Source organism: Heterodontus francisci, chromosome 2, assembly GCF_036365525.1.
Source record: "Heterodontus francisci isolate sHetFra1 chromosome 2, sHetFra1.hap1, whole genome shotgun sequence".
Lineage (NCBI taxonomy): Eukaryota > Metazoa > Chordata > Chondrichthyes > Heterodontiformes > Heterodontidae > Heterodontus > Heterodontus francisci.
This window is the reverse complement of record NC_090372.1, coordinates 41,235,167-41,247,329: the sequence shown is the minus strand read 5'-3', so window position 1 is coordinate 41,247,329 and position 12,163 is coordinate 41,235,167. Positions and strand designations below refer to the sequence as shown.

Here is a 12,163-nt window from a genome sequence, read left to right as displayed (position 1 = left end):
CGTACACCAGTCACTGAAGGTAAGCATGCATGTGCAACAGGCAGTAAAATAGGCAAAATGGTATGTTGGCCTTCATAGCGAGAGGATTCGCGTACAGGAGCAGGGATGTCTTGCTGCAATTATACAGGGCCTTTGTGGGGCCACACCTGGAATATTGTGTGCAGTTTTGGTCTCCTTATCGGAGGAAGGATGTTCTTGCTATAGAGGGAGTGCAGCGAAGGTTTACCAGACTGATTCCTGGGATGGCGGGACTGACATATGAGATGAGGATTATATTCGCTGGAGTTCAGAAGAGGGGTGCGGGGGGAGGGGGGGGGGGGGGAAATCTCATAGAAACCTATAAAATTCTAATAGGACTTGACAGGGTAGATGCAGGAAGGATGTTCCCGATGGTGGGGGAGTTCAGAACCAGGGGTCATAGTCTCAGGATATGGGGTAAACCTTTCAGGACTGAGATAAAAGAACAAAAAAAAGAAGAAAGAACAGTACAGCACAGGAACAGGCAATTCAGCCCTCCAAGCCTGCCGAAACTAACACCTTCTGCACTTCCGGGGCCCATATCCCTCTATTCCCTTCCTATTCATGTATTTGTCAAGATGTCTCTTAAACGTTGCTATCGTATCTGCTTCCACCACCTCCCCTGGCAGCAAGTTCCAGGCACTCATCACCCTCTGTGTAAAAAAAAACTTGCCTCGCACATCCCCTCTAAACTTTGCCCCTCGCACCTTAAAGCTATGTCTCCTAGTAACTGACTCTTGCACGCTGGGAAAAAGCTTCTGACTATCCACTCTGTCCATGCCGCTCATAACTTTGTAAACCTCTATCATGTCGCCCCTCCACCTCCGTCGTTCCAGTGAAAACAATCCGAGTTTTTCCAATCTCTCCTCATAGCTAATGCCCTCCAGACCAGGCAACATCATGGTAAATCTCCTCTGTACCCTCTCCAAAGCCTTCACGTCCTTCTGGCAGTGTGGCGACCAGAATTGCACGCAATATTCTAAGTGTGGCCTAACTAAGGTTCTGTAACTCTGGATCATGAATTGCCAATTTTTATACTCTATGCCCCGACCGATGAAGGCAAGCATGCCGTATGCCTTCTTGACTACCTTATCCACCTGTGTTGTCACTTTCAGTGAGCTGTGGACCTGCACGCCCAGATCTCTCTGCCTGTCAATACTCCTAAGGGTTCTGCCATTTACTGTATACCTCCCACCTGCATTTGACCTTCCAAAATGCATTACCTCACATTTGTCCGGATTAAACTCCATCTGCCATTTCTCCGTCCAAGTCTCCAACCGATCTATATCCTGCTGTATCCTCTGACAATCCTCATCACTATCCGTAACTCCACCAACCTTTGTGTCGTCCGCAAACTTACTAATCAGACCAGCTACATTTTCCTCCAAATCATTTATATATACTACAAACAGCAAAGGTCCCAGCACTGATCCCTGCGGAACACCACTAGTCACATCCCTCCATTCAGAAAAACACCCATCCACTGTTACCCTCTGTCTTCTGTGACCGAGCCAGTTCTGTATCCATCTTGCCAGCTCACCTCTGATCCCGTGTGACTTCACCTTTTGTACCAGTCTGCCATGTGGGATGAGATGAGAAATTTCTTCACTGAGTGGTGAGCCTGTGGAAATCGTTTCCACAGAAAGCAGTTGAGGCCAAAAACATAGTATGTTTTCAAGAAGGAGTAAGATATAGCTCTTGGGTCTACAGGGATCAAAGGGTATGTGGCGAAAGCGGGAATCGGCTACTGAGTTGGATGATCAGCCGTGATCATAATGAATGGAGGAGCAGGCTCGAAGGGCCGAATGGCCTACTCCTGCTCCTATTTTCTATGTTTCTATGTCTGATGTGGCTGTAGGGTAAAAGTTAAACTGTTGATCGAACATCTTTTCCAGATGTGTGAGATATCACATACATCACAACATCATTTAGGATACCCTCTAATGGCGCCTCAATACACACAATCTATACCCTTGCAGAGTTGACCCATTCACACATAACCTGCTTGCTGATTTCCCCCCATTCACACATAACCCCCTTGGACACTCAGTATAGCGGCAATGGTTGCTATACCTCCCTCTTCCCCTATGCTACTATTGTTAGCTCACCTTCCCTCTGGCGGCACCGAGGACTCTTGCCTCGGTGCTGCCAGCTTTTCAGGGTCGCAAAATTGAAGGCATACGATTGCTGCACATCATCTACAAAATTGCTGGGCATTCATTGGATCGCAGTGAATTAGATTCAAATTTATGTAAAACAGCATTTCAGACATTTAAATTACAATGCCATCGTGTCGTGGCATCAGTACCACCACGGTACCTCCCTGGCTCTAACATAATCAGCACACTGCGGTACGGCGCCGGGTTTTGTGGCAGATGGTTCTGTAGCGATTCTCCGCACCACCACCTCCCCCCCGCCCCACTGAAGCTGCCTTAGACAAGAGCACAAAATTCAGCCCCATAATTGTTATGAAAATTTTTAATGCTATTTTTCTGTGATACAATTATTCTAAAGCAATTACAACATAACTACTTCTTCGAAATTAACCACCCACAGTGCAGCCTTAGCAGGTCATTCACAATTCATCTAATTTAATATATTAATTAAAAAAATATCAGGTTTAGATAACAGTAATTTAAGATAGGTGGTTGTAAACTCAAGGCTGTAATTTACTCAGTTCACGTGATTTCTGTTCGCCGGACTATTGATCTTGCCTTTACTGATCTCTAGAATGAAGTGGATTTATAGGACAAAGTCTTGCCAATCAGTTTAATCAGTGGATTCAAGCTTCTCACACTTTAAAACACTGGCTACTTAGTCATTGTGGCTCCCTGCAGTGTGGCAAGTTTTTTTTAATTCATGGATTTAACCAGTTGGATTTAACCAGTAGCAAACATTCACAAATGGACTGTTGTTGGCCAGCTTTTGATAATAAGCTTACCCTAGACCACATGGCCATGAGTGATCATGTGTTGTTCACTGAGTTAGTACTTACCCCTTCAATTTGTTAATCTTGTCATCTCTGCCTGAGAACATTTGTGCTAGTCTGTGAGAGTTGCGCTGCAGCTGTATAGACGCTATATGGAATGAGGGAAAAGCGAAATCCCAATGCAAAATCTTTGTATATTGGGTGAAGAGGGGAAATAATAAACCTTATTTCTACACTATAACTGTTAGAATTCTTATTTTAAAGAATGGATGTTTAGAAGGTTATTCCTACAATGTACTAATCTGGCTTGCTTGTATCCATCATCATGGCAGCACTTCATCAGGAATTGGAAGCCCACGAACAACAGCCAAAGCATTTTCAATAATTTTCTCCAGCATTTTATGACTGGTCTTATCAGTGGCAGTTCCAAGATGGGGAGTCAGAATGACATTTGGTAAGTGCAGCAAAGGATGATCCCTTTTAGAAAAAAACATGAAATTGTTATGTTATCAGCTGGTTTTCTATAATTCGGTTATTGCTTTCTATTTTTCATATGAACATTTCTGTTATTTTAATAAGTGAAAGTGACAACATACCTTGGAAGAGGCTCTGGGTCAGTAACATCCAGAGCTGCTGCACGAATAACCCCCTTCTGAAGCGCTTTCACCAAAGCATCCTGATCAACCACTGCACCTTGGAACATCAATAAAACACACTCTATTAGTCTGGACTGCATGTTCTACTGAATGAGGAACATCGATTGTAAATATGTTAAAATGTTGCCTGCAAAACCGCAGTTGTGTATCTTTTAACAATTGTACTGCAGGAACCTATCCCAAGATTATTTTACTACAACCATGAAGGTGACTCCTTAATTTTAATTGAAATAAATGTCAGAGAAAAAAGTGATATATAATTAAATGTCTTGCATCCAGCATGCATCCTTAATGTCAAATTTTTCAGGAATGCCACAACCCAAAAACCTCATAAATCTGTGGGGTAAAAATTGCTTGATTGGCCTCCCTTGCACATATGTCCTAGCATCTCTCCCGTTGTCCCTGGGGTCCTTCATCTGGTGATGCTTGGCCAGCTCCCTCCTCCGCAACCACATCGTCCAAGAAGGCAGCATGCTCCTCGCATTCCTCATTGATCATCATCTTCCCCCTCTGTAGCACCAGGTTGCGCAGTGCACAGCAGATGCCACGATACATGAGGCCCTTGCCGGGGCATACTGAAGTGCTCCACCGGACCGATCTAGGCACCTGAACCTCATCTTCAACAGGCCAATGGCCTGCTCTATAGTTGCTTGCGTTGTCCCATGCCATGTGTTGAATCTCTCCTCTGCATGTGTGCGAGGGGACCTCACAGGCATCAATAGCCAAAACCTCAGTGGGTAGCCCTTGACTCCAAGGATCTATCCCTTGAAGGTATGCAGGTGGCCGAAAAGCTCTGACACCTGAGACTGCCTCAAAATGTAGGCAGTTTCCCGGGAAGCGTGGAAAGACCTGCAGGATCCATTTACAGTGGTTGCAGACCAGTTGTACATTGTGGGAGTGGAAACTTTTCCCATAAATGGCCTCTGACTGCTGTTCAGGAGCGTTGATGGCCACATGTGTGCAGTCGATGACACCCTGCACCTAGGGGAATCCAGCGATGGTCCCGAACCCAATGGCTCTCTCAGCTCGAGAGTTGGGATCTGTGCGGAAGCGCACATAGTTGCCTGCCCCGCTGAAAGAACATTGGTGATCTTCTTGATGCACAGATGTGCTGCTGACTGAGATCCCACACATGTCTGTAGTGGATCCCTGCAATGATCTGGAGGCGTAAAAGTTCAGTGCCATGGTGACCTTCAGTGCCATTGGCATTGGATTTCCACCAAGTCACCTGGGCACAGCTCATCCTGCATCATAGCACATAGATCAGTGACGGCCTCCATGGAGAGGCAGAGTCTTTGGCGGCACTGCCTTTGACATCTGCAGGCAGTTGAATCTCGACCGGTAGACCCTCTCTGGAGGATACCTCCTTCAGCATGGGCAGCTACCTGTCTTTCTCTTTGCCAACTTCACCACCATCTGGAGGCCGCTGCTGACCTTCCTGTGGGCTCACAGCTCGTTGTGGTGCTGCTGCAGGTGCTTGGACCTTTCTGCCCTGCTGTAGCTTCTCTTCAACCGGGCCCCTGAAGTCTGGATGAATGATGCCCATGATAGCTGGCCTCTCCCTGAGTTCAAGGCCTTCACTGCCAACAGGCTCCCCCCCCCGCCTTACCCCCACATCACCTCCTGTTGCCACTCTGGAATGGCACCCCAGCAGTACTGGGACCTTTGCCCCCACTGGTCAGATGATACCAATGCCCTCCCTTCTCCACCCTTCCTGGCAGCTGAAGCTGTCTCTCCCAATGGCCTCCCTTTGCCGTCAGCAATAAGATCTCGCCTCCATGTCGCCTCCCTCAACCTGGCGAGGCTCTGAAGCCCTGTGATTCCCATGCGCTGTTAATAAAATTTAAAACTAAGACTAAAATCACTGTCAATAGGCCTCTTGAGTACCTTAATTGCTTGCCTACCATGTTGAGTTCTGCTCTCTGCCCTCCCTGTTTGCCACAATGCACAAAATCGGGATGGGATGTCAAGACTCTGGACTTCTGGTCCTATATCTCCCATCCCGATGTTATGCACCCCACGCCTTCATTCCCATCCCCGAGGTCCTCACAAAATTCAGCCCTTAGTTCACGAGAAAGAAAAATTCCAAGGGGAGGATCCACTATCCATGGTTAACTAAAAAAGTTTAAAATAGTATCAAACTTAAAAGAAAAAGTATATAATTGTGCAAAGATGAGTGGCCAGTCAGAAGATTGGACAGAGTATAAAAAACAGCAAAGAATGATTAAAATATTTATAAGGAGGGAAGAATTAGAGTATGAGAGAAAGCTAGCTAGAAATATAAAAACAGATAGTAAGAGTTTTTATAGATATTTTAGAAAAAAGAGTTAACAAAGTGATTGTTGGTCCTATAGAAAGTGAGTCTGGGGAATTAATAAGGGAAAATAAGGAGATGGCAGATGAATTGAACAGGTATTTTACATCAGTCTTCGCTATATGGGATACAAGTAACATCCCATAAATAGCTGTAAATCAGGAAATGGAAGGGAGGGAAGAAATAAAGAAAATTACAATCACCAGGGAAGTGGTACTGAGCAAAGTGTTGGAGTTGCGGACTGACAGGTCCCTGGGTCCTGATGAACCTTATGCTAGGGTCTTAAAAGTAGCTAGTGAGATAGCTGATGCCTTGGTTTTAATTTTATAAAATTCCCTAGATTTGGGGAAGGTTCCATTAGATTGGAAAATAGTGAATGCAACTCCTTTATTCAAAAAGGGGGAGAGACAGAAAGAAGGAAGCTACAAGCCAGTTAGTGAAACATCTGTCACAGGGAAAATGCTAGAAGCTATTATTAAAGACATTATCGCAGGGCACTTAGAAAATTTCAAGGTAATCAGGCAGAGTCAACATGGTTTTGTGAAAGGGAAATCACGTTTAACCAATTTATTGGAGTTCTTTGAGGGAGTTATATGTGATGTGGATAAAGGGGAACTGGTGGATGTACTGTACTTAGATTTCCAGAAAACATTTGATAAGGTGCCACATCAAAGATTATTGCAGAAAGTAAAAGCTCATGGTGTAGGGGATAACATATTGGCATGGATAGAAGATTTGCTAGCTAACAGGAAACAGAGAGTAGGCATAAATAGGCCATTTCCTGGTTAGCAAGATGTAACGAGTGGTGTGCCGAAGGGGTCAATGCTGGGGCCTCAATTTTTTACAATTTATGGAAATGACTTGAATGAAGGGATGGAAGGCATGGTTGCTAAATTTGCTGATGGCACAAAGATAGGTAGGAAAGTAAGTTGTGAAGAGGACTTAAGCAGGCTATAAAGGTTAAGTGAGTGGACGAAGAACTGGCAAATGGAGTATAATGTGGGAAAATGTGCAATTGTCCATTTTGGCAGGAAGAATAAAAAAGAAGCATTTTATCTAAATCGTGAGAGATTGCAGTATTCTAAGATGTAGAGGGATCTGGGTATCCTAGTGCATGAATCGCAAAAGGTTAGTATGCAGTTACAAGAAGTAATTAGGAAAGCTAATAGAATGTTATCATTTATTGCGAAGGGAATTGAATACAAAAGTAGGGAGGTTATGTTACAGTTATACAGGTCATTGGTGAGACCACATCTGGAGTACTGTGTACAGTATTGGTCTCCTTATTTAAGGAAGTGTGTAAATGTGTTGCAAGTAGTTCAGAGAAGGTTTACTAGACTCATACCTGGAATGGGTGGATTGTCCTATGGGGAAAGGCTGGGCAGGCTTGGCTTGTATCCCCTGGAGTTTAGAAGAGTAAGAGGCGATTTAATTGAAACATTGAAGATCCTGAGGGGTCTTGACAGGGTGAATGTGGAAAGGATGTTTCCTCTTGTGGGAGAATCTAGAACTAGGGCTCACTGTTTAAAAATAAGGGGTCGCCCATTTAAGACGGAGATGAGGAGAAATTGTTTGAGAGTTATGAGTCTTTGGAACTCACTTCCTCAAAACGTGATGAAAGCAGAGTCCTAAAATATTTTTAAGGCAGAGGTAGATAAATTCTTGATAAGCAAGGGGGTGAAAGTTTATGGGGGTAGGCGGGAATGTGGAGTTGAGGTTACAATCAGATCAGTCATGATCTTATTGAATGGCGGAGCAGGCTCGTGGGGCCATGTGGCCTACTCCTGTTCCTAATTTTTATGTTCACATGTTGGCCCTGTACCTCTCATACAAGACTAAGTATTGGGTGATCCATACTGGTTTGGAAAACGAGGCTCTGTGTAGGGAAACAGGCTCAGCAGGTTTAGTTGAAGTGATCACATAAAATCTTGGGCGCTGAGAGCTATAATAATGACTCATGCCATCAGACTGAAAAATTTGAAACTGTCTATCACTGGGATCCAGGACTGTTCCTTTAATGGGAAGAATAAATCCTGTAAACTAATCCAAAGGATTGGCTCTTGATGATTTTAAGTGTGGGCTAGAAGTGTGTCATACATGGAAAGAGTTAATGCAGTTTAAAAAAAAAAAATCACAAAAAACCTTTAATAGGTAAACTTAATCATAATAGGTAAATAGTGAAAATACTTTTGTAAACTACAGATAATTTGTAAACTACAGACAATTTTCTAAAATAAGCAATGACATGGTAGTTGCCTACCTCGACAGATATTGATGAGAGTGGCGTTGGGTTTCATTAGACTAAGCTCTCTTTTCCCAATTAGTTTGCAGGTTTGAGGAGTCAGATTTACCACCAACATCACAAAGTCTGACTCCTGCAGGAGATCATCAATCTTTGCACAATAACAAGCTCCAACCAGTTTCTCCTCCTCCTCAGCCCTAAAGATAGATCAGTGTTGTAATGAGTATAAAGAAAGTGAATTTTGAGTACTTGTTATACATTTGGGTTACTAGTTAATAATAATTGACTTGTGAAAAATCATAGCCGTTCTTCTGTTGAATTCCCTCACTGTCCAGCTTTGCTCAATGGGATGCTCTCAATAGGCCAATAAGTTGAAGTTATCTCCAAATTCAGATCATTTGTTGCATACTGACATTATCCCTCATCCCATTGATAAACTACAAAAACAGGGGTGGGGGGGGGGGGTGGTGGTGGGTGATGTTAAATTTATATAGAACCTTGGTTAGGGTACTGTGTACTGTGCTGGTCTCCATACTACAAAAAAGATAGAGGTATTGGAGAAAAAGCAGAAAAGATTAATAAAATCAAGGTAGGAAGAAACGAGAGGTTGCAACAATAAAGAAGGATTGATCAGGTTGGGGCTATTTTCTGTAGAAAAGAGATGACTAAGAAAGAGGAGATCTGATAGAGGTCTTGAGAATTATGAAGGGGTTCGATAGGGTGGATGTGAGAAATGGTTTCTGTTTGCAGGTGAGTCGAAAACAACCAGGTATAGAGATCAGGTATTCATTAATAGATCAAATAAGGAATTTAGGAGGAATGATGAGAATGTGGAACTCACTGACATGGAGTAGTTGAAGCAGATAGTACTGACAAATTGAAGGGAAGGATTCTGCATATTTGAGGGAGAAGGTAATAGAGGCAAATGGAGCAGGGTGGAAAGAGATACTTAGATTGGGAGAAGGCTCATGTGAAGTATAACCTCTGGCATGCACCAGCTGGACCGAATGGCCTGTTTCTATGCAGTAGATTATATGTAATTATATGAATTGTTACAATTTTAAAGGGAATACAGGAACCTGGGGATGTATGTATGCAAATCTTTGAAGGTGTCAGGAAAAATTGAAAAGGCTGTTAAAAAGACATATGGGAACTTTGGCTTTATTAATAGTGGCATAGAGAACAAAAACAAGAAAGTTATGCTAAATGTTTATGAAATCCTTTGGCCTCAGTTGGGCACCACACTTTAGGCCTTAAAAAGGGTGTAGAAGGGAATTACTAGAATGGCATTTCAGTTATGTGGAGACTGGAGAAACTGACTTTGTTTTGCTTAGAGCAGAGAAGGGTAAATGAGATTGTTCAAAATCATGAACGGTTTTGATAGAGCAGATAGTGTAAATAAGGAGACTGTTTCCAGTGGCAGAAGGGTTGGTGACCAGGGCACAGATTTAAGGTGATTAGTAAAAAAACAGAAATACAGAGGTGGCATGAGAAAAAAAAAACACAGTATGATGTTGTGATCTGGAATACATTGCCTGAAAGGGTGACAGAAGCAGATTCAACAGTAACTTTCAAAAGGGAATTGGAAAAATACTTGAAGGGAAAAGAATTACAAGGCTATGGGGAACGAGCAGGGGAGGGGAAGTAATTATATAGTTCATTCAAAGAGCTGGCACAGACAGGATGGGCTGAATAGCTTCCTTTTGTGTCGATTAATTTGACGAATTGCATCTGAAGATATCAATCGCTTCAAAAAAGGAAATGAATAACCAGGAACTACCACAGAGCAGTAAACTCAAAAAAAGTTCCTTTATTTGAATATTAGAGCCTACGGAGGAAAAACACCTTGTTTAAAATTCTCATTTTCATGTTTAAATATCATGCCCTCATCATCACTAGCTTTGCATACTCCTCCAGCCTTACAACTCTCCAATAACTCTATATTTCTCCAATACTGGCCTCGTGTGCATCCTACCCAACCATTAGTGGCTGCGCCTTTAGCTATCTAAGCCCATGCTTTGGAATCCCCTCTCTAAATCTTTCTGCTTTTCCACTTCCTTGCTTTCTTTAAGACCCTCCTCAAAACCCACCGCTAACCAAGCTTTTAGTTACCCTGCCTTATCACTCCTCCTATGGCTTGGAGTACAGGAATAAAGATGTCTTGCTACAATTGTACAGGGTTTTGGTGAGACCACATCTAGAGTACTGTGTGCTGTTTTGGTCTCCACATTTAAGAAAGGATACACTTGTATTGGAGGCGGTACAGTGAAGGCTCACTAAATTGGTCCCTGGGATGAGAGGGTTGTCCTATGATGACAGGCTAAGTAAATTTGGCCTGTACTCTCTGGAGTTTAGAAGAATGAGAGGCAATCTCATCAAAACATACAAGATTCTGAAGTGGCTGGATGGGTAGACACAGAGATTGTTTCTGCTGGTCAGAGAATCTAAAACACAGCAGCATGGTCTCAGGATAAGGGACCGATTATTTAGGACTGAGATGAGGAGAAATGACTATACTCAAAGGATTGTGAATCTTTGGAGTTCTCTACCCCAGAGGGTTATGGATGCTCCATCGTTGAATACATTTAAGGCTGGGATAGAGATTTTTAGTCTCTCAGGATATCAAGAGATATGGCAAGCGGACAGGAAAGTGGAGTTGAAGCCCAAGATCAGCCATGATCGTACTGAATGGCGGAGCCATATGACCTACTCCTGCTCCTATTTCTTGTATTCTTGGTGTCCATTTGTATTTTATACGCTTTTGTGAAGTACCTTGGGATGCTTTTCTATGCTATATAAATGCAAGTTATTTTTGTTGAATTCAATAGACCTGTTGATTTATTGCCTAGCACCAGAAACAATGATCATGCTGCATTGTTGTAAAAACTCAAAAGGCTCACAAATGTGCTTCACAAAGGGGAACCTGCCACTCCTACCTAGTCTGGTTTACATGCCTTCAGAAGTGGCCTAGCAAGCCACTCAAACAATTACTGATCTCAGGAGAAGTAGTGAAGGGCAATCAATGTGATCTTATCAAGGTTGTCCACACCCTGAGCTGGCACTGCAAACAAATTACAAATGTCTCTATTTTTATGAGCGCCAGAAAGTGCGGTGCACCCTGCTAGGTCAGGGATGTGGAGGCCCTGACGATCTTAATCGGAGGGTCATATTTAAATAAAACTTGTAACTTGGGCGTGGTTCAAAAAGATGCATAAAAGTGAATATTTGCTGACACACAGTGGTCATAAACAGAGTGCAAGAATTGGGAATTTGGTGACAATGGAGATGTGGTGCAGAGTGGCAAGTAGGTGCTGGTTTTTGCCTCCAAAACTTACGTACTGGTTTGTGTGAGCTTGAGGCAGTAAATATTTTAAATTTTTGTCCAGTGTTTCACTGGTGCATGCATGTTAGTGTGTAGAGAAAGAAAAATAACAAACTAAAAAGTAAATATATGTAGTATAAATCATCTAGACCAAGATATGGCAGAGCAGGTTCTGTGTCTGGGCTGCAGTATATGGGCGTTTGTGGACAGCAAGACTGGCCTGAACAAACACATCTGCAGTAGTTGGTTCCGTATCAAATCCCTCTGCGACAGAGTCATTGAGCTGGAGTGCGAGTTGGAGAAACTCCGATACATAAGGGAGGGGGAGAAATATCTGGATAGTTTGCTCCAAACCTTGGTCACATCTTGTGCAGAGGTGCAGAAATGGTGTTCGTGTACAGAGTAAGGGGAACTCGGTCAAGATAGAGAGCTAGGATCCTCAGAAACTAATCATATTCAACAGGTACAATGTTCTTGCTACCTGTGAAGATAAGGATAAAGACTGACTGAAAGACAGCCAGAATCCAGACCTTGGAGCAGGAGACTGTCCAAAGTAGGGAGCAGGAGGAGGGAAATGTAATATGGTAGTTGTAGGGGATTCAATAATTAGGGCATGGATAGCAACCTTTGTAAGCAGAATCGAGAGTCTCACATTGTAGTTTGGTTTCCTGGTGCCAGGGTG

General features: G+C 43.1%; 1 protein-coding gene across 5 annotated transcripts in view; it reads right to left on the bottom strand.

The window, feature by feature from the left end:
• Positions 1–2,478: 2,478 nt before the first annotated feature.
• Positions 2,479–12,163, bottom strand: part of zgc:136493 (uncharacterized protein LOC692276 homolog) — a 45,201-nt gene continuing 35,516 nt past the window's right edge. For all 5 annotated transcript variants that reach the window (XM_068057333.1, XM_068057303.1, XM_068057324.1 and 2 more), the window contains 3 exons: positions 8,178–8,356; positions 3,544–3,640; positions 2,479–3,424 (listed from right to left, as the gene is read on the bottom strand). In XM_068057333.1, coding sequence (XP_067913434.1) covers positions 3,271–3,424; positions 3,544–3,640; positions 8,178–8,356 — 430 coding nt within the window. In that variant the 3' untranslated portion in view covers positions 2,479–3,270. The remainder of the gene's footprint in view (positions 3,425–3,543; positions 3,641–8,177; positions 8,357–12,163) is intronic.